The sequence below is a fragment of the Oryza brachyantha genome, chromosome 7 (genome assembly GCF_000231095.2).
Source record: "Oryza brachyantha chromosome 7, ObraRS2, whole genome shotgun sequence".
Classification (NCBI taxonomy): Eukaryota; Viridiplantae; Streptophyta; class Magnoliopsida; order Poales; family Poaceae; genus Oryza; species Oryza brachyantha.
This window is the reverse complement of record NC_023169.2, coordinates 175164-202112: the sequence shown is the minus strand read 5'-3', so window position 1 is coordinate 202112 and position 26949 is coordinate 175164. Positions and strand designations below refer to the sequence as shown.

At 40.4% G+C, this 26949-nt stretch overlaps 3 protein-coding genes across 8 annotated transcripts; 2 read left to right on the top strand and 1 right to left on the bottom strand.

Moving 5' to 3' along the window:
- The first annotated feature begins 8861 nt into the window (after nt 1-8861).
- LOC102713475 (DDRGK domain-containing protein 1) lies at nt 8862-12631 on the top strand. The gene is made up of 8 exons (XM_015839702.2): nt 8862-9055; nt 9134-9215; nt 9299-9426; nt 10043-10144; nt 10227-10388; nt 10781-10837; nt 11884-11920; nt 12044-12631. Exons 1-8 carry the CDS (start codon nt 8924-8926, stop codon nt 12244-12246), a joined length of 903 nt encoding a protein of 300 aa, XP_015695188.1. The 5' UTR covers nt 8862-8923; the 3' UTR covers nt 12247-12631.
- On the bottom strand, nt 12511-18472 carry LOC102713751 (glutamate receptor 3.5-like). Of its 3 annotated transcripts, XM_040525675.1 has the most exons (4): nt 17944-18472; nt 17533-17843; nt 13282-15311; nt 12511-13176 (listed from the first exon to the last, which is right to left on the bottom strand). In XM_040525675.1, exons 1-4 carry the CDS (start codon nt 18036-18038, stop codon nt 12715-12717), a joined length of 2898 nt encoding a protein of 965 aa, XP_040381609.1. In that variant the 5' UTR covers nt 18039-18472; the 3' UTR covers nt 12511-12714. The 3 variants fall into 3 exon arrangements, with proteins under 3 accessions (XP_040381609.1, XP_040381611.1, XP_040381610.1); XM_040525677.1 differs by lacking the exon at nt 17944-18472 and having other exon boundaries at nt 13282-15356; nt 17533-17620; XM_040525676.1 differs by lacking the exon at nt 17944-18472 and having other exon boundaries at nt 13282-15361; nt 17533-17612.
- Nucleotides 18473-22798: 4326 nt separating this feature from the next.
- Nucleotides 22799-25724, top strand: LOC102707788 (la-related protein 6C-like). Of its 4 annotated transcripts, none has more exons than XM_040526164.1 (9): nt 22799-23316; nt 23476-23570; nt 23671-23742; nt 23875-23954; nt 24203-24284; nt 24465-24512; nt 24651-24719; nt 24828-24998; nt 25079-25724. In XM_040526164.1, the coding sequence occupies exons 1-9, from the start codon at nt 22863-22865 to the stop codon at nt 25373-25375; spliced, it is 1368 nt and encodes a 455-aa protein (XP_040382098.1). In that variant the 5' UTR covers nt 22799-22862; the 3' UTR covers nt 25376-25724. The 4 variants fall into 4 exon arrangements, with proteins under 4 accessions (XP_040382098.1, XP_040382099.1, XP_040382097.1 ...); XM_040526163.1 differs by having other exon boundaries at nt 22800-23310; nt 25067-25724; XM_040526162.1 differs by having other exon boundaries at nt 22801-23316; nt 25067-25724.
- The last annotated feature ends 1225 nt before the right edge of the window (nt 25725-26949 follow it).

Sequence of the window (26949 nt, the reverse complement as noted above, 5' to 3'; positions counted from 1 at the left end):
TTCCAAAAACATCACATCAATTTTTTGGACACCTAAATAAAGCATTAAACATAGATAAACCAAAAAACTAATTGCACAGTTACGGAAGAAATCTTAAGATGAATCTTTTGAGCCTAATTAAAAAGTAATTAGCCATAAGTATTACAGTAACCAACATGTGGTAATGACGGATTAATTAGGCTCAAAAAATTCGTCCCGCGGTTTTCAGCCGGAATCAGAAAAATTATTTTGTAATTAGACTATGTTTAATATTCGAAAACTCGATGGAATGTTTTTGTAAAATTTTTTTGCAAAATAAACATCACATGAATTGAAGCAGCAGCTAGTAGCTAGTAGCTAGCTAGCAGCAACCAATAATTGCAAGGTACGTAGTACGTACTAGCTCACGAATGAATGAGCTAGTGAATTCACATGTACAGTGGAGGAGGAGCAAATTAATTAAGGCACCCCAGCTGCAGGATGCATGGGAGGTGATTGCATGGCTGAAAAATGAATGAATGAATGGAGAAGGAAGGAAGGAAGGCAACTAGAGTAGCTAGCTAGCTAGTTTAAACGTGTGGCTTTCCGCCTGCGAACGTTGATACCCGCGCATCCTCTCTTCCTCCATCCCGGCCTCCCGATATATATCATCCTCGACTTTTATTATTTAGTTAAGTATTTTCCTTCATTATCGATATTTATATTTAGTTAAGTACAACATTATAGAGGTAAATTAGTTATATGAAGAAATAACTTAAATACCTATCTTTAAATAAGTAGATGGTACTATTCTATAGAATAAGATGTATATATGTAAGGTCAATTGGGTTGATAGTTGAATATGAGATTGTTGATGAGATAATTTTCAGTATTATATAAATTCACTCTTTGTAAGATTAATTTGAATTTTAGAAATATACTAATTATAGATGGGGTAGTTGCCCCTAGCTAATTAATTGCCTTTAATTTACTACTCCTCCTGCTCATGTGCAGTGAATATATGTACTTACGGGTGGGAATTTACAACTCTATTTAATTTTTAAAAAATAGCTTAGTTTTTATATTTTTAATCTGACTCTTAAATTTTATAGGTAAAATGGTTTACGTCGTTACCACGCCTACTCGTGCTCCAGTATATATCTTGTTCAACTCGATCCGTGCATCCATGGATTTCTCAACAATAAGACCAATGTTGTGTCCGTCTAAATTAATTACGCCATACGTATATTGGATTTGCATATTATAGTAATCGGGGTAGGAGCATTATATATGTCATTGATTAATTAGTTGGTCACTTTAGCAGACGTCTCATCACTCAATCACATCGGTCCATCATCGATCAGCTACTCCTGCCTTCTAGTATCTATCTTCATCCAGAGCGCGAGCCGGGTAGCTCGGCTATTAGCTTTTGCATTGGTGATCAGCTATCCTTGATCAGATATAAGTGGCTGTTAATCAGTCTCTTAGCTATACTCTACTGGATATGTATGTCGTCATGCCGACCTAAATTGACCCTTTTTCTTCTACCATTGGCCCGCCCAAGATATTCTGCATATGCATGCAATCCACATTACTCCTATTAGATAGCTAAAGCCTACTCTTATTGTGTAAAAAAAAAAGCCTACGCTTATTATTTTACCTATATTTATAAGTCAAAATTCTATTTTATAACTTAATTAGAGTTTATTTTGATACTTTTATCGAATGTTATTTTTTTGACTTTTCTTTTTAATTAGGTTATTATAAATAAGTATATAAAAGGTTTTACCTATAAATTATTTTCGTTTGTAAATATATCGTTTACTCCCCGCGTAACAGTGCACCTTACCACTTCACTCCTACTGTGACCGTGTTCTCTTCCTAGCTAATTATTAACCTCGAATCGATGACATTTTTTGAATTAAGTATTTATCAATAGAAATTTTTAGATTTTCTCTAATTCTTAACCGCAAATCCAGCTGGTACATCAACTTACTAACTAACTGGATCATATCTCTCCATGGTATAGCACATATTGTATACTATATTAATTCTGGGTGATGCATCTATATAGCCAGCTCATTAATTAATTAGCTACCAAATGAGAGCTAATCGATCACGTGAGAAATGCTCCGACAACACGACCTAGCTCGCTCCCTAATATGGGTACCTTTGCAGTCATTACTGTAAAAATCGAAAAAAATAGGAAAAGACACATGAATACCTGCAGCATCTGCTTATAATGTACAGTAATATGTTTGTGTTTGGTTTATTTGCTGACAAAAAAATGTTGGGTTTGCCGACACATGTAGAAGATGTGACTGCATGCTGACAGCAAAAGGTCGATAGCTAAATAAATATTCGCGGTAGCTTGGTATTTATCGTTTGATTTTTCTTATTACCGACTAAAGGTGGATAAGGAGAGGACAGCATTTAATCAACATATATATGCTACTTTTATATTTATTGATAAAGGTAACACAGACACTAGTAAACAGAAAAGCTCTTTTATACCTTTAAAAGAGAACAAAAGGCGCACGATTTTCCGGGCCCACGCATATATATGAATACATATATGGATAAGCACGGACTTCCACACGTAATATGTGTATGATAAGTAATTAAGAACGGATATTAATAGTGTAATATATGTTTGATAGATAACTATGGTATGAATTGACTATTATACCTATTAGATTGACTATAAATGATTTAGATATAGTAGTTGGCTATATTATTGAACTTGCTGCAAGGCAACCAGTAAGAAATATCTGATGTTAACCTTACACCAACTCTTATCCATATAAAAGGAGTCTCGTTGTATGAGGGTGGGAAAAGGTAGAAATTAACGGTATAAGAGTTATTTTAGTTGATTAATGGCTAGTGCATTATTTAATACTTTCTCTAATTAAAAATATTTGTTGTTTAGGGTAAAGTTTGGTCAAATTTCTAAAATTCCGATCATCGATAATTTCTTAAATGCTTAATTAGTTTAAATATAAGACAAATGATATACATAGATCATGCTAGAAAGTATTATCAATTTAATTAATTTATTATAACACAAAATTGATTGTCGAATTTTGAAGTTTGACCCAATCTAGTTTAAACAACAAATATTTTTTAACTGAAGTGAGCATCAATTAATTGTTGTAAAGGAACAATATCTCTAGACAATGGTACTGCCTAGCTAGCGCACAGGAGCCCGTACTATACTAAGGCCACGTTCTTGATTACGCCAAGTAACCGGCGCAAAAAATATAGCAGAGAATTAATATATCATTAATTTATTAGCTATATAAATTTAAAATATAGATTGATATGGTTTTTAATAAACTTTTCTATAGAAAATTTTCGCTAAAAATACACTGTTTAGCCGTTTGGGATACATGCACGTGAATAACGAGAGAACCTGGCTTATTAAGGCAAGCAAATGAGCGTGGTCTAAGTTGTTCGCTATATTATATTAATATTATTTTTAGCAAGGTTAAAAAACCCATGTTCATTCTCAAGAGTATAAATTACCTTCCCAAAAAAAGAGAAATTACCGTGATAATTAATGCCAATGAAACAATCAAATAATTTGCAAAAAATTCTTGTGTGCTTCATAGAAATTCTTGAACACATATATACATGGTTGTAATGGCAGATCATTGACATGCATGTTCAACATATATACATGGTGTTTCATCTGCATGTGTTAACCCTTCAAAGCTAAAGTTTATTTACTACTGCAGATTAGTGGCCACAAAAAGACGTGCTTCGCAAATTAAATTAACTTGGTACTTGATCTCCCAAACCACACACAACTAGGGTAGTATGTCACTAGGATTTGGACACGCGAATGTCATTATCTTCACTACATCACGCACCAATCGAGTTACTGCTAAAAAAAGCTTCCATTATTATTCCTTAATTACCCCTTTTATGACATATTTCACACTCTCATTGGTTCCTCAATTATATATATCCATCCATTGATCGGCTTAGGTCATCCCTAACCCTCCATATCATCTAGTTTTCATAACATTAAATACATTACCACATAAGCAAAAATTTTACGTGGCAAGGGAGTTAATGAGGAGAGAGGAAAAAGATGAAGAAATCATTTCTCATATAAGAAATCATCTCTACACAAGAATCAAAAAAAAAACAAAGTGTAGGTGAATAAAAGGAGAGAGAAGAGAGATGATTGGATGAGAATTTAATTTGAAGACATCATCCATTAAATACATATTTTCTACGCACGGTGTCTATATGACATAACAAGTACAATAGTTTTTGGGTTGGGAGTGGCCTTAAGATTAATTGGTGAACCGTTGAACCATATGAGAATGCATTAATTCACAGTCAAGCTAATTAATTAAGCCAGCCTTAGTTAATTATATATAGTAAATGGACTCAAAATTAGAGAAAGCTAAAAAATGATTTAAAAAATTTAATAACTTTATCTACTTTGACATCATTTAATTAACTATATATATTTAACTAACTAACTAACTAACTATATATATATATATAGACACACACATCGCTATCACTTTTATTCATGCAATCATGTGTATATATATGTGTCAACAAAAATGTGTACGACCAGTAAGAAACATAAAAGGCTATGGTTGATGGAGGCCGAGAGGCGAGGTGAGGCTGAGACGAAACAACATTTTTCGTGGAAAGTCAAAGGTCCTCTTAAATGTTTTATGTGACAGCTAGCTAGCTTAATTAGACATGCATATTTCTTCCAATTACATTAATTCTGGGTAGCGATTGCCGACATATATATGCATCCAATCTCGCTCAAGATCGAGTATCTGTTGTAGAGGTTCGAACAAGGCAAATTACACATCGCCCACATCTTTATCGGTCGATCGCAGCCTGCCTTTTTACATAATTAATGCCGCTCGCTGTACTCATTAATGCAGAAAGCCACAAATCACCCATTACAACCTTTAATAAGATGTGCACACCTTTTATCGGTCTAACTGCGCTGAGTTACAACTCACGGGCTGCTCCATAAGTCGGTGTCCAAAAACATATCAAATCACCTCTAAAATTTGATTTATATGACACACTAGATTCTTGTAGCACGTAAAAGAATTTTATTTTTAGAGATTTTTAAGTATTTGTTTGAGATTTTTAAAAGTGTCTGTACTATATTAATAAAATAATCAATGTGTTATGTATCACTTTTAAAAATCTCAAACAAATACCTAAAATCTCTAAAAATGAAATTTTTGCGTGCTACAAGATTTTTTGATACAAAGAATCTAGTGAGCCATATAAATATAAATTTAGAGATGATTTGATATGTTTTTGACCCTGACTCACGGAACAACCCATGAGTTACAACTCACCGTAGCTTATATATATATATATATATATATATATATATATATATATATATATATATATATATATATATATATATATATATATATATATATATATATATATATATATATATATATATATATATATATATAAAATGCCGAACAAGAGAGTACTGAATCGCAAGCAAGCTAGAGCAGTGTAGGAAATGAAATGTAAGACTCCATTTTTCACATATACCCTAATATTGCTAATGAAGTCTTCATTCGTGCATGTCGAGTAAATACCAACTAGAGATGGATAGAAAAAGACCACGATCGATAAATTCAGTCTCAAGTGGTAATTGACAGAGAATTTTAATTGTTCAGCCGGGTTACCCAATTAAACTGAATTTTGGCTCAATAAGAAGCATAGATGGCATAGTAAATCATATAGAGTGCAGATGCAGTTACATTGTGCTATATTTTCGTCATCCTCCACCTCCACCATTCGGTCCCTGTTACATGTGCCAACGCATTATCCTCTGACAGTCGATCGACGCCCATGACTCATATCCTTTTGGTTGAAGCCCACGCCGTCGACTTCTATCATCTTTGACTCTATCCTACACTCAGAAAAACGATAGACACTAGTTAGTTGAGCAGAGCATCAATCTGACATAAAAAAGGGCGTGGGCCTAGCTATGACAGAGGATGACGAATCCATCTAGATTCAATGGCAGCTAGCATTAGAGGTGGTCGTAGACCTCTAGATATTCAATTGTAAGTTGCGATGGAGTTCTCTAGTCTAGATCTAACATCAACAAAGGAGTTTACATGCCTTTCGATCCAGCACCCCAACACCTTAGAGTGTTGACTATTGGCCCCATGCCTCTTCCTCGTTTCCAGCCAGTCTCAGCACCTCTCCGACGCTCATGTGATTTTTAATGATTTTTGCTATTTTTTATCTATAAAATTCTTATGTAATTGTATTATATCCTGAAAATTTTGGTTACGACCAATCAGTCTTTAGATTCTGGTGACCAAAGTTTTATAAAGACCAAAATATATACTTAGTCTAACAGAATGCCCACATCCCTACTCCTGATGGTACTCCTCTCCAAAGTATGACTTTCCCCAAGAGCTGCTCTCATCACATCTCTCGATAAAATAAAGACTAAAGGGTTGTCCACTCTTTTACGAAAATAAAGTAGACGACTATCATAATTTGGCTTTACCAAATATAAAAATTGGTGCAAGTACGTATAAATATCAGTCATGCTTAAGGTAGATTTAATCATAAAACACACAACAAAATAAATACACAGTTTTTTGATGTATATATGTTGAGACACCGCGTCTAAAAAGTTGACAATGTTATCTATATATGAAAACAAAGGGTACGTGCGTGCGAGTGTTATTTGGGCAATCAATTTGATGTTTACTTATTTGCAAAAGCAGGTGTGTTGAATTAAAAAAAAACGATGATATATATGCCAGCTTATTAATTACATTTGGCATGCATAGTCTGCTCACACACAGGTGTATGGCTGTGAATATATATAAAATAAATTAAAGGAAATTATAGCTTGGCTTGTACTGCCTCTATATTTTTTTATATGACACCGTTGACTTTTAGATCACGTTTGACCTTTCGTCTTATTAAAAAAATTATATAATTATTAATTATTTTGTTATAATATGATTTATTATTATAGGAACTTTAAGTATGTTTTATAATTTTGTATATTTACATATAAATTTTGAATAAGACGAACGGTCAAACGTACATTCAAAAGTCAACGGCGTCATATAAAAAATACGGAGGAGTACTAATTAATTAAATCCAAGAAAGAAAGAAAGAGGCTTGCGGAAGCAGTGATGCATTGCACCGATCATCATCATCATAAATTTCGGTTCCGGTCGTTTTGTGCATATATATGCACTGATCGATCGAATGGAAGAAGAAGAAGCTCAATTAATTTTCAACCACAAATGAGTATATATATGTATGTGGATTATTGTCAATAAACAGGGCTACTGAAACTAAGCATTGATCTTGTTCGTCCAAGGATAAATATACTAATACTACTAGCTATGAGTATATACACTCATATGTGCGTGTGTCTTTAATATAAGCTAAAAATAAAATATTTTAGGAACAAATAGAGTACCATATATACTAGCCTCTCCAGCTCATTGACATGTTGGGCCGGTATACAAGTCAGTAGGTACTGTGGATGAAGATCTAACTTCATTTTTATTAAGGTGGTGTTTAGTTTAAAAAAAAATTTACAAAAACATCGCATCAAGTTTTCGAATATATATTTGAAGTATTAAACGTAGTCTAATTACAAAATAAATTTTAGATTCCGGCTAGAAACCTCGAGACAAATTTTTTGAGCCTAATTAATCTGTCATTAGCACATGTTGGTTACTGTAGCACTTATGACTAATCACTCCCTTTTTAGGCTCAAAAGATTCGTCTTAAGATTTCTTCCGTAACTATGCAATTAATTTTTTGATTTATCTATGTTTAATATTTTATTTAAGTGTTCAAAGATTTGATGTAATGTTTTTGGAAAAAAAATTTAGGAACTAAACAAGGCCTAAGTTTTCGTCGAAGACGTCGTATATAAACGATGAGAAGAAGAATATGCATAGAGGGCTCGTACGGTGTTTAAGAAAAAAAGAATTGTAAAGAAGGTGGTTGGTTATATATAACATCGAGACATCGAGTGACTAACGAAATTTATTAATTAAATCTTTTAGGAAAATAGTGACACAAAGAAACACGGATTTTACGTGAAAAATATGTATAGAAAAAAAGCTATAGACATTGACTAGCAATAAACATTATTTAAAGATAATTATAATGCAGAGAAATACAACAAATCGTCTCACCCTTTTCATATTATTGCTTAGAAGAGAGGCCACCACATCCGTCTCGTGCTACTTACCAGAAGAGATAGAGAAATAAACAAAGGTCACGTTGGTCCAACTGGATAAGTTAACTTATCTCTCTCGTTTTCGCGCACACGGTTCTCGAACTGCTAAATGATGTATTTTTTGTAAAATTTTTCTATAGGAAAGTTGTTTTAGAAAATCATATTAATCTATTTTTTATTTTTTTTAATAATTAATAATTAATTAATCATGTACTAATTTATTACTACGTTTTCTGCGCCGGATAAGTTAACTTACACCTCGTCTCCCTAAACACGGCCAAAGACTACTAATAAGAAAACAACCAAAAGAATTATAGAAAACTAATCCGGCTCATAATACAAAACAACTAAGGGAATCATAATAAGAAACTAATCTGAATATAATTTCAATCAAATTCAGATCACACGATTAATAAAATTTTTAATGCCCACATCTTGTCCTGTGTTAATAAAGTGATATATAAACGAGAGTTAAGGTTTCACATGTTTGTAGCACGCAGAGTTGCAGATGCGACTTCTTCTTTAATTTTGATGTAAGGTCTGAATTGGGCCGGGCGTCCCGTGGTTGAAGGAAGGCCCGGTCCGGCCCATCTTAAGGTCCACACGGCTTCTTCTTCTTCTTCTTCTTCTTCAATTCCCCAATTTCTTCTTCGATTCGACTCGACTTTTTTTAAAAAAAGAAGAAAGAAAAAACAGAAATCGATCGACGAGATGGACGCCGGCGGCGGCGGCATCCTGGGCGCCGTCGTCTGCTTGCTTCTGGTCTTCGCCATCTTCCCCCTTCTCCTCTGGCGCCGCCGCTCCGACCACCTTCTGCCGCCCCAGCCCCAACCCCCGCTCCAGGTATCTACTTGCATCTAGGTCTTTTCCAACCCCCCATCTCTCCCGCTAACCTTCCCTCCCAAATCTTCATCTTACAAGGACGAACGAGTGCTGCGCGGAGGCCCGGCGCCGCGCCGCATGCGCCGGAGGCAGGTCACGCCTGCCTCCACCAGCCGCGATGGTATCTACTGCCCTCTCCCCCTTTTCCTTAATTCCATCTACACCCGCGTCTTTGTTTTAAACCCTAGTTTCGCTTCCATACAGCCGCCGCCGCAGAGGATGACGCAGAGAGTGACGACGACGACGAGGGTGACGTCCACGATGGCCAATATGTCCCCAAGGGTTCCAAGAAGAAGGAGAAGAAAAGGCAAGAGCGAGAGGCACAGCGCCAGGTTGGTATTCAGTCACATTCTTTAATCAATACAATTTTAGCCTTCTGGTTACATCAACATGTCTAATTCTTAGTCTAATATGTCTCAAAATGCGTCCTGATTCCTACTTTAGCTTGGTGGTTTGTGTGATTGCTTTCTTACACATTGAAACCATGTTCATAGTATGACAAGATTGATAGCACATTTTAAGACTCTGTATTGTTTTCCAATAAACATATGTGATGGCAACCATTACGAAAACTAAAAAAACATGGTTGTACAAAAGGGTACCATCAAGTGATCATTTAGTGTTTACACTAATATCATTATATCTGATAATTATTCATGGCTTGAGAGATACTTAACTTATTAATATGCATTCAGACCACTACTCCAGTTTGGAAGCTAGTGTCATTGGTTCTTATTCGTCGAAACCAATTTCATAGTATGACAAAGATTGATAGCAGATTTTAATGTCATGGCAACCATTATGGAAAATAAAATGAAAACGTGTGATGGCCAATTTGGTTGTTCAACTCAGGATATAATAATTGACTGAAATTTTCATATGCATTTCTTTGTTTGTTCACTAAAAATACAAGTTTTGACACACGTGCACACAAATTGTACTTGCAAGGCTGAAGAAGCGGCACGTGATTCAAGGAGGACTAAACAAGATCGCTATGCAGAAATGAGGAGGAAGAAGGATGAAGAGCGTGAGGCGCAGGAGAGACTTATGGTTGGACGCCACTTAACTGCTCATCATTATGTTTGATGTTGTATGAATTTCCTCCAATTGAGTTGATTATTAATTGTTTTAGGAAGAAGAAGCAATGGCAAGGAAAGCGAAAGAGGAGGAGGCTGCTGCCTTGGAATTTGAGAAATGGAAAGGAGCCTTCTCGGTTGATGCTGAAGGTACAACAGAGAGTGAGACACAGGATGATGGCCAGGGTTTACTCCACAATTTCGTAGAATACATCAAGGTACTTTGTGTGTGTGTGTGTGTGTGTGGAGACAATATTGTGTTGCGTTCTAGCCTTTGTAGACGATCCATTATTTCATAAAAATCAGGTGCCTCTGCCTCTTATGATTGTGCAAGGTTGAGCATATGCTTACTCATACAGTTGGCATGATTTTGTAGCATTGTTGCAGAATTTGGCAAACAAATAATTTATTACCTCTCATATTTAAGCTTGGCAAAAATTCCTCATAGCATGTTATAGAGACTATACACTACTTCTCTAGTTTGCTACAAAAGGATCTTTTTCAGGCTGCAGTAACATCTTGCCGCTCCCTTGATTATTTTAGTACTTAGGTAAATCTGCTTGGCTTTAGTAAACTGATAATGTGTGTTCTGTTTTCATAAACTTTACAGAAGCAGAAGTGTGTTCCTCTAGAGGACCTTGCAGCAGAGTTCAGGATGAGAACACAGGTAATTAAATTAAAGAGCTTGTATATGCCAGAGGTACTGGTGTTACTACCATGCTTAACTCATCAACACGTGAGTTGTAAGATTTTGTAAGGAACAATGTACTCTGCTATGCAAAAATTATTACAGGCTTAATGACTTGACATATTTTGTTGTAAGATAACTAGACTTACCCTGGAAGAGTGGGGATCCAGATAGAGTAAAGACCTCATCTTTTTGCTTTTGCTTATGCTTATAAGCCAAAATTTATTTTTTCAACCTTAAATTTATAATTGATTTTGGTTTTTTTTTCATAGTTTATTTTTCGGCCTTTGTTTTTGAATAGCTAAGAACATATATATATGTCTTATTCACAAATTATTTTTGTTTACAAATATGTCGTTTGGCTTTTTCATGAGGGTGTAAGGCATAATAAATACAATAGATAACAGCTGATAGATACCCTGTTTGCTAACCATGCGAACATGAGTGCAGCGCCTAGCTAGCTCATTTGTATTTTCTTAACCATGTGCCTACGCAATACTGCACTATATATTCTGTTTTTATTTGAGCAATGCACACAACATGAAACAACCAATAAATATGTTCCCTATTTAGATTATCAGCATCTACGTGTTAGTTTATTCACTTGGTGCATAAAAGAAATTTTCGGATCAGTTGCAACACACTGGCATTATATTATTATCACTAGTGCCAGAGATTGGAGTGCTGGGCTTCCTGCACTGCAGTCTCCACTCTGTGTTTCCCCAGAGCTGTGACTATCCAGTGTTATGGAAATGGTTAGTATTGATAGCTTTTCCATAAATCCATTAGAACAAATGATTTTTCCCTAGAATGGCTATCAAAAGCATTGATGTGAAGTGTTCCCTGGATGTGGAAACGATGTGTCGTGTTCTTATTGCATGAATTTATTGGTCGTCCCTAATCTTTTGGAACTATTTTTTTTTAACTACCTTTTGACGCTCTAGTGTCGGAAGAAAAACCTTCCCTCCATTCATTTCTGGCATCATATTTTTGCTTCTCCTCTGATTACCTTTCTGATTTTCCAGGACTGTATCAACCGGATCATTACACTTGAAGGCATGGGTATGTGACTTACAACTATTCTCTTATCAGCCTTAGTGGCATATGCTTGCTTTTTTTTGGCATGACTTGATACGGAACTCTGCAGCCCTGTTTGGTCTGATGGATTGTCTTTGAATATCACAGACAGGCTATCCGGTGTGATGGATGATCGTGGGAAATTCATATACATATCAACCGAGGAGATGAAGGCTGTCGCAGATTACATCAGGAAACAAGGGAGGGTCAGCATATCACATTTGGCAAGTAACTCAAATCAATTTATTGATTTGGAACCGAAGCCCCAATACGATGAGGAGAGCCATATAGATGAAATTGCCGCAACGTAGCAATCTGGTAGGTTGGGTGTCCTTGCTCAAAGTTTGCTAACCTCAGCGAGGACTAAGGATTTGTATGAGTTGGTTCTCACATGGTAAATATCATGAAGAACAACAGTATGGCTGTGCTTTTGCGGTCTTGTGCTGCCTATTTTGTGGTTCATAGTGTTCTTTAGGAACATGTACTCTGCAATGCACAACTTGTTACAGGGTTAATGACTTTGACATATTTCGTTGTAAGATAGGCTTAACCTGAAGGAGTGGGGATCCATCAGATAGGTAGTAATATATCATGGATTGACGTAATCCGATGGCGATCCAGATGGAAGTGTGAAACTCCAAAGTGAAGATGTTATAATATTGGGCTACATTGGTTAGTTGCCTAAAATTGCAGTTACAGGCTTATCTTAATTTGATCGATGTTGGTTAGTAGAGTAAAAATTAATGTTGGGCTAGTATCTACCAGTAATTAATTAATTGTTAGACCGAGGAGGAGAAGGAGGGAGCGGCGGTGTCGAGGCGGCTGCTCCTGCCGGTGTCTTGCCCCATCTTCTTCCTCCGCTTCACCTCCGCCTCCTTCATGTCCACGAACGTCATCAGCTCCCGGATGCTGGCCAGCCGCGCGGGCCGCCGGGAGCTCATCCGCCCGCTGCCGCCGTCCACCGGGAGCGGGAGCGGCGGGTGGTCGTGGTAACGGAAGTACTGGCGGAGCGTCCTGAAGAAGAAGATGAGCAGCGCGACGAAGCAGGCGACGCCGCAGATGAGGAAGAGGCCCCAGAAGCTGGTGAGGTTGAGGCGGTCGGCGCCAACGTCGCTGCCCTGCGACGCGCACTGCCCCGGGCTCAGCCACTTGTCGTGGATCCTCTGCAGGTCGCCGTTCTCCGACAGCGTCAGGATGGCCGTCGACAGGTCTACGGCCAGCGGGGAGTCGCGCTGGAACGCCTGCATTGCATATAATAACATCGATCAGTTCATCAGCTGTTGGAGAAGAGAAGAATTCAACTCAAGAGAAAGAAAAGAGAAGAGAAGAGAAGTTCAATTAATTACGAATCCCCATCCGCTCTTGGTGAACTCCTGCCCCACCGTCCTGAACTGGCAGTTGGTGGAGAGGAAGAGCTGGACGTAGGGCAGCTCGTCCACGATGGCCGCGACGCCGCCGTTGCGCGGGCCGAGCTGGAGGCTGGAGGCGTAGTCGCTGATGGCGAGCTCGCGGAGGCGGGAGGCGGGCACGCCCAGCTCCTGCATGAGGTAGCTCCGGGCGAAGGAGCCGACCTGGAAGCCGATGGGGTCGGAGCTGGCGATGAGGCCGTCCAGGCCCTGGATGCCGGTGGACAGCTGCTGCACGGTGAGGATGGACGTGAGGCTGGCGGTGTAGCTGGAGTTGATGATGAGCACCACGAAGAGCCAGATGATGAGCACGAGGCGACCCAGCGTGCTGACCGTGTTCTCCCGGTGCGCGAAGAACATGGTCGAGAAGCTGAACCAGAACACCGTCACCAGCTGCTTCCGCGGCGACCCCCTGAACTCGGTGTTCGTCCGGTGCTCCAGCACCCACACCACCGCCCCCACGAACAGGAAGAACCCTCCCGTCACCGCCCACATCTCCGCCGTGAACGGCTTCAGGAACGCCCACGCGCTCGACGCCTTCTCCCTCACCGCCGTCACGATCACCAGCCCGGACTCCACGTACGGCTGCGTGAAGTCCACCACCCGCGTCCTGTTCGTCACGATCGAGATGTCCCCCACCGCCGCGTCCAGCTCCCCCTCCGCCACCCTCTGCACCAGCTCGCCGTAGCTCGGGTTCTTCACCCCGTCTCCCACCAACACGTACGTCACCGGCACCGGGTACGCCAGCAGCGCCACCGCCGCCTTGAACACGTCGATGCAGTACCCGCTCGCGCCGTCGGGCCCCCTGTCCTTGGACACGAACTGCTTGTACGTCGTCCGGTACGGCACGCCGATCCGCAGCGCCTTCCCGTTGTTCGGGAACACCCACCCGCGCGGCGTCTTCACCGTCTCGCCCGGCCAGATAACGCTGTACAGCTCCTGCTCCTTCTTCTTGCTCTGCCCGGGCGCCGTCACCGACAGCCGCGTGCGGTTCGACCAGTACCCGACCCGCCGGACTCCGCTGCCGCCCACGTTGAGGACCTCGTAGGCGGGGTCTCTCAGGCTCCTGTCGTCGCCGAACTGCACGCGGCCGGTCACGCCGGTGAAGTTGAGGAGCGTCATCTTGCCCAGCAGCTGCTCGCCCTGGTCGAACACCTTGAGGGCGCCCAGCCGCAGCGTGCTCCCGGTTTGGTTGTCACCACGCAGCCTCGCGTCGTCGGAGAAGGTGACGTCGGAGCCGTCGGCGAGGAGCTGGTCGATGGCGCGCGCCGCAATCCAGACGGCGTCGTACGCGAAGAGGCCGTAGGCGTTCATGCTGGTGCTCTGGTTCTGACGCACGGCGAACCTGGACATGAGCGACTTCTTGGCGTCGGAGTCCGGGGTGTAGTGGCGGAGCGTGACGACGCCCTGCAGAATGGACGTGGTCTTCCCCGGCGGGGACGAGTCGAGCACCGCGGTGAGCCAGTCGGTGGCGAGCCAGACGTAGCCGCTGGACATCATGCCGAGCGAGTGAGCGGCGGCGAAGATGTCGAGGCCGGAGTCCGGGCTGGCGTGGACGACGATGACCCGGGACTCCATCATGCTGACACGCAGGAGCAGGTCGGAGATGGTGGTGCGGTCGGCGCCGGGAGGGAAGGGGGCCCGGTAGGAGACCCTGGAGCGCTTGGCGTCGAGCTGGTCGCCGAGGGCGTCGAGGGCGGCGCGGCCGTAGTCGTTGTCGACGTAGATGAGGGTGAGCTCGCGCCAGGCGAAGTGGGCAACGAGGTCGGCGAGGGCGGCCATCTGGAAGAGGTCGCTGTGGGTGGCGCGGAGGAAGAAGGGGTACTGGGAGGCGGCGAGGGTGGGGTCGGTAGCGGCGAAGGAGAGCAGCGGGATGTGCAGCTCGTCGACGACGTGCGACACCACGTGGGCGATCCCCGACGACTGTGGGCCCACCACCGCCACCACCTTCTTCTCCATCAGCTGCAGCCCTGCATGCACACCACCACCCGCGCCTCATGCACCTTTATTACCTCCTTTCCTTTGCAATAAACATTTTCATATTCACAAAACATTAGAGATTTATCCATGGTCACGAACATGTCCCCCTTTATTAGTAGGTTGTAAAATTACGTGGGCACAAACGGTGCTGAAAATATCAAAATTACTAAAGTTAATTATAATGTAACTTGGTTTAGCAAGACTGCAAATGTGTCACTCAGGTAATTACCTGTGGCGCTTAAGGTGGTGTCTATATAAGATGAGGTAACAAGTGAGTAAACGAAAATGGAACTAGGTCTTAGATGAGATTTGGTTTCTACATTTGTTCCAAGACCGAATAGAAGAGAGATAATATTACATTCAAATATAAATTAATAGTATTTATATTGAAATAATGACTTTTAATATTAGTTTCTATATGACGTGGAGGTTGTAGAAATTACTATAGTTATATATAGTTATAGTGTCTTGCATTATAAATGCTCTTGGACTACATACATAATGCATTGTTTTGGCACACAACAAACTTATAAAAAAGATAATGACGAAGCTTCATTTCACGGTTTTCAAAAGTATCATGTCTAGATATTTAAATCGATGGTTGAGAAACACCACCGAATGCACATTTCATTTTCTGGTTTCATAGGCTATGTCATTTAATAATGTTGCATATTTCATAGGCTATGTCATTTAGGGGTTGTTTAGATGGGGTTAAATTTTTTAGCCCTATGTCACATCGGATGTTTAGACACTAATTTGAAGTATTAAATATAGAATAATAAAAAAACTAATTTCATAAATAAGAGCTAATCCACTAGACGAATTTTTTTAACCTAATTAATCCATAATAAGCAAATGTTTAGTGTAGCATCACATAGGCTAATGGATTAATTAGGTTGATTAGATTCGTCTCGCGAATAAATAATAAGTGTTCAACAATCCGATGTGATTAGGGACTAAACTTCAGTCCACGAGAACAAACACGCCCTTAATAACGTTGCATGTGATTAGTTGGATAAATAGAAAATAAAACACTGTAGCCTCCCATGTTAGTTTCAAGCAGATCTATAGTACTGTAAATAGCGTATGCTTAATTTCGTCTAGATGGAACTTATTCCCCTCTCTTTTCATAATTAGTTTGCTAATTTGATGACATAGTATTATCCTAGTATACGTAATAAGAATGAAACTTCCATGGAAAATGTTCTTATTGCATCCCTCATTAAACATATGCCGTTTAGAGCTACCATTCTACCAATAATAACATTGTAAAGTGGGTAATTGAAATGGCAATGCATGTCACTGGCAGTAAATTTGGCTGTGAATAATCATCTATTAGGCACCAACCAATCAATGGTACCGTTACCTCTAGCTAGGAATGAAAAACAGAGTAGTGTAGAGCATCTTCTGAGGGAAGAAAAAAAAGTTAAAAACTTGTGTGCATGGTCATATAAGTACTTGGGAATTCATGCGTGTGCTTGGATTGGGTTGTGGGGAATGAATAAGGTAAGGCGTGCAACACATGAATCTGACTAATCATCCAACTGACTATTCTAATCCTGTATAGTATCTCTTCTCTCTTTCACACAGCCAAGCCAGGCCAAACCAAGTCGAGAAAGAAGAAGAAGAAGAAGATATACTACTTATCATGTAATTCCTATGTTTATACAAGTTTATTGTATGTATGTCGAGAGGTGAGGTGAGGGTCCACCTCCAATTCTCCGTCATCAGCAACAGCACAGTCAACCAATTACGCACTCACTCACTCCATTATGGAGTAATCAGTCAATCGGCAAGTCAAACAGTACTAACAAACTATTATTATTACTGCTCACTCCATATTTTTTTTAATATGACGCTATTGACTTTTAGGTCATGTTTAACCATTCGTTTTATTAAAAAAATTATATAAGTATTAATTATTTTGTTATAATATGATTTATTATTATAGAAACTTTAATTATGCATTATAATTTTATATATTTGAATATGAATTTTAAATAAGATGAATGGTTAAACGTGATTCTAAAAGGTTAACGGTGTCATACATAAAAATATAGATGAAGTATTATTATTTAGATGAACTATCTCTAGTAGAGTAGCCGTAATGATCACTTAGCTAGTAACAATAACAATAAAGTAGAGGGGGAGGAGGGGGGGGGGGGGCAACGAGACTACCAGAGGAGAAGGAAGGGAAGGTAAGGTAATTACCTTGGATGATGCCGATGAATCCGCTGCACTTGGTGTCCTGCTCCACGACGCTGAAGTACGTCCCGTTGAGCACGCTGCCGTCGCGGTTGACGTCGGCGACGGCCAGCTCGATGGCGGTCTTGGCTGACCTCCCGATGACGGAATCGAAGGTGATGAGAGCTCCGATGGTCACGTTGCCTGGCCTTCTTGCCCTTGCCTCCACCCCCAATACTCCACCTACTGCCATCAGGATCACCCACAACACCCACCGGAGGCTCTCCATCAACCAACACGTACCACTGCTGCTCGATCGATCTACTCCTACCGATCCCCTTCAAGAAGAAGAAGAAGAAGAAGCATCCTGTCTGACTTGTTGGTTTTCAGAAAAAAAAAGTGAGGAGCGAGCAAAAGGAAAGAAGCAATTCTTCTAACCTGTCTAAGCTGCAGCAGGTGGCACCGACAGACAGGACTCCTTGGTCCTCAAGCAAGCAAGCAACAACAAGATCGACCGACTTACATGCGTGCATGTAGTACTCCACAAAAGAAAGAAAAGATGAGAGCTTTGGATCGAGACGAGAGCACCTAGCTTCTTCCTTGAGAGATTGATTTGATTTGATTGGGGAGCCTCCTGCTGCTGCTGCGAGCAGAGAAGAGAGGAGATGGAGATGGAGGACACCAGCAGGCAGCTAATAGAGGTCTTCTCAACTGCTCATGGTCATGGCGGGATGAATGGAGGCTTTTTCTCACCTCTTGTAATCACATCAAAAGAAGATGGATCATGGATGCAACCAGCCAGCAATCTACTCCTGCTACAGTAGAAGAGTACCTACCTGCCCTCGCCCCCTTCCCTTGCTTGTATCATTCATTGATAATGATTTTATTATATGGCTTTCCTTTCTTGCAGAGTCAAATACTACTACTGTCATGCGGCAAAGGGTAAGATGCTGTCTCCCCTCCCGCCCGTAAAGATTACTAGTAGTAGTAGTTTGGTGCAATTTCATCCATCCATCCATCAATCCTATCCTAATGGCCATGGCCCTGGCCCAGTTGTTAACGGAACCCCCTCTGCTCTTAACACTAGTTAATTGCATTGCGTCGCATCCATGGATACATACATATTATCTGCTCGAGCAAAACGTGGCCAACTGCTCTCTCTGTCTCTATCCATCACCCATCTTACGGTTTGTTTTGTTGGAAGAACCAACAAAATAAACTGGAGTAACTAATCATTTACAGATTTTACTTTTACCAATTGTTCTGTTAAGTAACCATAAGTATAAAATTTGATGCCTTAGATCATGCTTTCTCAAGTACTGCTATTTCTTTCCTCGATCACAGCATGCACTGCCTCCTGGCGTGCGCAATAAATCTACAAGTGGTATTCACTCTATTGCCACCACAAGAGGCTCCTATTTTATTTCGTACTAATTTCTATTCACTCTATTGCCATCCAATCCTGAATCGAATCAGATGAGCTAATGAACTGATCGATCGAGGCTCCTAGTATTTTATTTCATACTGGTCCTGGCCTGGCCACACCAGACGAGACGAGATTAACTGAGGCCGATCGAGGTAGCTGCTCCCTTGTTTTCTTCTGTCACAAATAGTACTAGTAATAACCATTAACCAACACTCTGCTTGCCCAGAGCGATAAAACTAGTAGTACTTTTTGTAAAGATTCAATTTCAGACAAGACTCAAGAGAGAATGCAGCATTGTTATTATTAGTTGGTGCGGAGGCAAGATCCAACAGGCCTGCCAATGGAGTTGCTTTCTTTCTTTTTCATCCAATTTAATTTCAAGATCAGAGATACAGCAACTAACATATATATGTTGCTTTCCATGTCTCTAGCCAACTTACAAACTATTCGATTGATCGTCGTCGTTCGTGGTTGTCGACCTTTTGTACAAGAACTCAAGATTCTCCTAGCTACCAAACCGCAGTATAGTAAAATTCACATGCATATGGCTTTGGACGCAAGCAAAGAAGTCGCCTTTGCGCATCCAAGATAACAGAAACAGCTGAACACCAACCAACGATTCCTTCTTTTTCGACACTGCATCTGCATGCCCTACATCATCTGTAGAGGGAAAAGACACAAAGTATATCTGTAAATGAAGAATAACATGTAAATAAAACGTTTATACACTTACTGTTAGCGATCCAAAACTAAGATTGAAATAAACTTTGGTGAAAAACGACAAAATTAACTTCAATTTTAGAGTTGAAAATTTAAATTTTAGTTTATAAGTATAGATAGAAGTGAAAAAAAAATGAGAGAGATACATACATAACTCTGCTTTATTAACTCGATCGATGCCTTTTCTGTAGCACCATATATAGCTTAATTGCTTGCTTTGTTTGCTCTTTTTTCTCTCTTATTTGCGAGAATATATAAGGGAGGCTACCCAAACCCAGGTAAAGGTGCTTCTTCCTGCTAACTGCAGTTTACTCTCTCTCTCTCTTTCTTTCTTTCTTTCTTTTTTTTCTTTTTGAGACTGTCGTTTACTTAACTGGAGCACCTCGTTAACGTAAAAATATCTGCTAATGAAAAGCTGTCAATTAAGATCGAGTTAAGTGGGACGTAGGAGTACGGATTTGATAACATCACGCAGCAAATATACTGTTGGTTGCTACCTTCATTGAATTTAAAGTCTTGGCTAGTACAACGACGACTCAAATCAAATTTCAGACTAATTGATCACTCAAAACCACAGAGAAAAACAAATATTGCTATGCCGAAAGGTGATTAGAGTCAACTCGGTCAAGGTCTTCCTGATGCTTGGCAGGTGCGACCAGTAGTAATTATTCCTGTACTAGAGCGAGTAATTAAGGACAGCAGCTCTACGTTGACGATGCACGTACGTAGGAGATAGAGACTAGTATTTTGTTTCTTTGTGCCAATTAAATTTGGTGGTTCTCTTTCAGTTGGATTAGATGTGCCTGTCTATCATACATTAAAGAGTTTCCCTGCCTAAAGCTATAATTAACAAGAAAGATAAAAATAATTTGATTAAATCGAGCAATCGATAGGCCTATGGGTGAATGAAAGGTGTTGAGACCAGCTGATTGGCCCAGAAGCAGAGATTTTGGACAATAAACTATATTTTGTGTAATTTGTAAATAAAATAAACGTATGGAATTTGTAAGAACCATAAACTATATATAATCAAATAATAGCAAGCACATACCTGCTGTGATATTCAACCTAGTTTTTTAAGAATAATCTTCATATACCGGGTCTAATCAAGACAATATTAATTATGTTTATTAAAGATAGATCTAGCAGTTAGCCGTTCAAAACTAACAATTAACATAGTAAACGAATGATTGATATTTTTATACAATAAAAGTATAATTATCGCTTGGAACTCCGATGAAACAATAAGCAAAACCTATCAACTTGATAGAAACTATTTGAAAACCGCAACCTAATAGATTAGATCTATAGTATAAGATTGATGATAGAAATGAAAAAATATCAAGTCAATAAGATATAATCATATCAATATAAGATACGAGGTAACTTAATTTAATCTGATAGGATAACTAACAACTATATAAGTTAATTTGATTCGGAATATTAAACTGAACTAAAAAGGTATTGATCTAGTCGATATAATCACCAGCTGCTGGAAACTCACCCCAAGTGCTAGAGTTTGAAGCCGATGTATCCTAACCGAGAGTATGCTCCATTTGTGTCCACAAACTTCTTCCGACATCCGGTCAAACGAGTGACACTCAAAAAATTTTCTTTTCGCGAACTAAACGGGCCGGCTGCGTTCTTTTCGGCTAAATTTTTTTTTTGGCTTTTGCGTTTATATTTTCTGTATCTCTAAATGGTGGAAAAAAATTATATAGAAGTTCATCTCACCTTTATAGATTAGATTTTTGATTTTATAAAAGTTAATCTTATTGTTTATGGTACTAAATAGCTATCAAAAAAATTAAAAAAATGTTTATCTTCCCTTTTTATCAACCAAAATAACATAGCCGTATGAAAGGTATTGATCGAATATTAATTAAGTGGGTATTATATAAATAAACTAAATATTAATTAAGTGGGTATTGATCGAATATTTGTACTCTTGTTTCGGTCATTACACAATCCTGATGTTTGCTTTGTTTTTTGAAAAAGGAGTGATCATGTCCTCGTCCTTATCTTGCAAGGAAAATATCTTTATTTCCATTAATATTAACCAAGCAATCATTGAAGCAGTGTCGCCCCCATCTTGCCACATTGGGGGGGGGATCTTGCGTTGCTGAGGAAGGATGGGAATTGGTAAGTTTGGGGCATGTGGGTAAAGTGTGAGCGAATTGGGCCGCAAGGCCCACTCATCATTCAGATTTAGAGGAGGGAGGCCCAAATAATGGCCTTTTTTGCTTCGTGGGTTGATGAATATGGCCTTCTTTTTTTCTCATGTGCATACATAGATATAGTTATTTTTTAAAAAAAATCTTGGATATCCGTCTGAATACCCTTGAAATTGTAAAACTGTAGCTTCTTCTTGGGTTCGGATTTTCAAAATAGGGCCAGCTTAGGGCAGGGGTGTTAACGGATCGGATAATATCCGAACCGATCCGATATTCCGAATCCGCTTAAATTGAGGAGGTGGTAGGAGTTTGTAACTATCCAGCAGATATGGAGTCGGATTCGGACAGTGAGTTGCGGATTCGGATACGAATACGGTATCGTTAATACCCGGTGGATACGGATTATCCGATTTTTCTTATCGGATAATCCGATAGTCATTTTGGTGGATAATCCGAGTTTTTTAGCCCATAAAACACTCAATCAAAAACCCATCAATAGCGCAAATATTTTTTTATCCAATATTAAATGGCAATGTATTGATTGCATGTACATATCACATCCGATTATAATAATCCGTTTTCGAGCCGACTCTGCACCATTTCCGACATCCGCAATAATCGGTATCTACATCCATACTCAAAAAGATCCCCATCCGCTCCACATCCGTTTAAAAATTATGGTTTAGAATATGGTATGAACACCATCCGGCTAAATACGCTCCATTAACAACCGCAGCTTAGGGTGTGAGAGTATCCATTTCTATTTCTTTGTTCCATTTTCTATTTTTATGGATTGAAATTCCTTTGAAGAGAGTAAGCCTTTGATTTCGCTGCAAGTCTAAGATAGTAACTAAATCAGTGTAACTAATAATAATAATAAATAATGAAAGGTAGGAGGAGAGGCGTAGGTGGTGTCCCTACATGGAAGCGAGTGGTTGTGGGGCAGCCATTCCTGGTTTGTGGCGCGGGAGAAAAACGCTCTCGCCTCACAAACTAGGACCTCCTCCACTCTCCATACATATATATAGACGGATCACATGAAATCGCGATGGCCTTGTCCAGAGGCATCATCCATGGCGCAGGACAGCAGCGACGACGCCAAGGCGGTGGCGGATCAGCAGGAGCCGTCCACGCCATCGTCGGCCTTCAAGTTCAACGTGCACGCGCCGGAGTTCGTGCCGATGTCGCCGACGGCGGCGAGCCCGATGTCGGCGCCGGCCGGCAGCAGCGGCTTCTACTCCCCCTTCCTCCACATGCAGCCCGACTGGAGCTTCTTCCACGAGCATGCAGAGCCCGTCTTCTTCATGCCCGACTTCGCCCACGCCAGCAAGTTCGCCACCGCCACCGCCGGCGCCCAGCCCACCAAGCCCACCTCCGCCGCCGACATGCCTCACAAGATCGTCAAGCAGGTCGAGTACCAGTTCAGCGACATTAATCTCGTCGCCAACGAGTTCTTGCTCAAGATCATGAACAAAGATTCTGAAGGTTACGGTAATTAAGCTACCTATTATATTAGAGATATATACACCTAGCTACTACGTACTGTTGTAACAGTTAATCTCCAATCCGGCCACTAATTCCTGCTGCTTCCTAGCTGGCAAGCTGTATATTAAAACTACATTGCATGTTTTGAACTGGCATGGTCATCAGTCCCCTTATCCGTGATTGCGTCTTGGAAGAAGATCAAGTCTCTTGGAGCAACCAACCAAATGCTGGTCAAGGCTCTTCGCACCTCCACCAAGCTGGTAATTATATATTTATATAGTCCAGTCCACTGATATTATATATATCCTTGAATGCTTAATAATTTGGTTCTGTTTTACATTAATTAATCGGTTTGTTCAGATTGTGAGTGACGACGGCAAGAAAGTCCGGCGTAGGCAGCCATTCAGTGAGAAGCACAAGGAGGAGCTTCAGGTACGTACGTACTCTCACTCTCATATATGCATGCATCGATCTCGATCTGTCGACGAGTGAGTGAGTGAGTGTTGCATCCAGCCAAATTAATTATGATCGATATGCTACTACTATACGTACGCATGCATGCAGTCGAGGATGATCATAGCTGAGAATTTGCCAGAGGACTCATCAAGAAACAGCCTGGAGAAGATCTTCGGTGTCGTCGGAAGGTCAGATCGATTGAGTTTAATTTGCATCTATTTTTTTCGGCAAGCGGCAGGAACTCTGCCAGTTTGGCACATGTATCATGTGTCTATTATATATATTATTAGTACATTGTTAGTAATTATGTAGACATGCATGGATCCTTTGACGCTAGCTAGCTTATATATACGTACTACTGATTCATGTACGTACGTTGTAATTATATATTTAATTAACGGGTCGATATATAATTGGTGCGCGTGCGTGCATGCAGTGTGAAGAACATAAAGATGTGCCACCCACAAGAGCCTACCACGCCAAGAAGTTCCAAGTCAGACACGCTAGTCAGTAACAAGGTACTAATTATTTAACTACGTACGTAGCACATACACATATATTTCTGATGGAGGGAGTAGTGCTACATGCATATATATTGGCGATTATTATAGGTTGAGTGTTTGTGAGTTATAACAAGACACAACTAAGACAATTACGTGCCATGTTGTTATAATTGTATACATGTTGTGTAAGTGTAGATGCATGCACTGGTGGAGTACGAGAGTTCGCAGCAAGCTGAGAAAGCAGTGAGTCGTCCATCCACTTGTTATTTGCAAGTAGCTATAATATGTAGCACATGCATATAAATGAATGCACGTACGATATATGGAGGATCGGAGGTAGCTGGAGGTTAATTTTGAACGTACTGAAATATATGCATGCAGGTGGAGAAGCTGAACGACGAACGGAACTGGAGGAAAGGGCTCCGGGTGCGCACCGTCCTCCGGCGATCGGTAATTAATTAATTAGTTAACTAACCCCGGCCGAATAAATATTAATCGTCTCGATCTTAAGTAGTATATATATATATATATATATATATATGTTGCAATGCAATGCAGCCCAAGTCGGTGATGAGGCTGAAGCGGACGGATTTCGACCACTTGGTGCTGGCCTCCGATGAGGACGTCCACTCACCGCATTCGCACGTCTCCAGCTCCGACTCTTCCTCGCCTATGGCCATGGCCATGGCGGACTACTCGCCGTCGCCGGACCCACCTCTTCTTCTTCACGTAAGTTAAGTTGTTGAGTAATTAATTAAGATGCATATGGATGGATGAAAAAAATGGATGGATGGTAGGCGGATCCTCAGGAGCAGCAGACGAGCAATAAGAATAGTAAAGGAGGAGGAGGAGGTTGGGCGCGGGGGGGCCCCCGCGGGATGAATAAGCAGCTGCAGGTACTCCCGCAGTCGGCCCCCGCCGGCAGCGTGGCCCACTTCGACCCGGCGAGCCCCCGTCACAATAAGCTGCCGGCGAGCCCCCGCCACAAGCAGTGCCCCTGCCCCTCCAGCCCTCGCCACCCGCACGGCCCCAGGATGCCCGATGGCACCCGCGGCTTCACCATGGGCCGCGGCAAGCCACTGCCCCCACCGCCCCTCCTCCTCTAGCTCCATTCCCTCCTCCTCACTACACCATCCATCCTCCTCCTCCTTAGCTTAACTAATTGTTCATCCATCCATCCACGACTCATCAACACTGTATGTATGTTGGCCATGGTTTAGATAGAACAGTTAGTTCAGGCCCTCCAATCCTCTCCTCTTTTTTTTTTCTTTTGATTTTATTCCATCTTAAATAAAAAGGAGACTGACTGACTGACTGGCTGTCTGTTATCAATCAAATCTATATTCAAAAACTACGAGCTTTTATTTTAATGATTGATTGTAATCAGTTACGTACTGAGATTTTATTTGCTGTTGACACGATCGATACCTACCTACTTATGAAACACGTACTACTTCACAGCTGTTGTAATTGTCTAACCTCAAGCGCGCTCCATCAATCTTCACGCGCATGCACTCTGCTCACTCTGAATTAACGGTTTTTCGGACGACTACAGTAACCTAACGAAACCGAACAACACTCATCTATATAACACCAATTTTCACACTCTCGATAACACTATGAATTAACCGGTTTTTTCTCACATGACAACTATTTAACTTTTTAAATAAAAAGTTATCGTGACTCGTCCCCCACAGTTCTAAAATATTTTATATTAAACTTATGGTATAATAGTGTGCACACTATTACACCATAACAATCGATGTGATTATATCATCTTATTATTGTTCAGCTTCAAACGACAATGTACCAACACGTACACACACATGAAAACTAGTTTAATCAAGCTTAGTATATCTTTATATAAAATCAGTGAAGAAATCAAAATAACTATTGCAAACGACACATGTTATTGTAACCGATGATGTCAGTATGTTGCCAATGGTAAAAGTGGCACTACACCAGGTGCTTGTCGATGTGCACTGCTACTTCAGACTGTGTCTGCATGCTGTTAGCCACAAAAGTGATGTTGTGCTAGTCGGCTACCGACGTTCCTTGTTGTTGAGGTTGAGGATGATGCAGAGAACGCCAATGTGAGACGCCAGCCTCTGATGATTTTGCAAAGAGTTTGTCTTGTGTACGGAACCTCTCCTAATATATAAATAATAAATGAATTTTATCCATCACAAATTAGTCATACTTATATAGAAAAAATCTTAATTAAGGATAGAAGATTTAAAAAGGAGAAAAATCTCAATTAGTGGTCCTACCACGATTGGGTGGTGGCTTTCCATATCAAAGATTTTTTGCTAAATGTAAACCTTTACATGTTATATGTGAGGATGATCTAGATCGTTGAACCACATACAAGTGTTTTGGACTGTTAGATGTGCCACATGATAATAATGAGTAAAACACGTTTGTGCATTGTAGTGTACAGTACTATACCCATGCTAACTTGGGTCAATTTAGTAATGCAAAAAAGATATCATAAAATTTTTCAAAAGCAATCATATAAACCAAACACTCAAAGTTGTTTCTCTATCGAGCATTTGTTAATATGACTATTATTTAAACAAACTCTGACAACATAGCAGCGAACCACCAGTTAATAGTGAATATCATAGCTTTACATATTTAGTTATAGGCTGTCATACGTTGCAATTACAAGTTTTTAAGG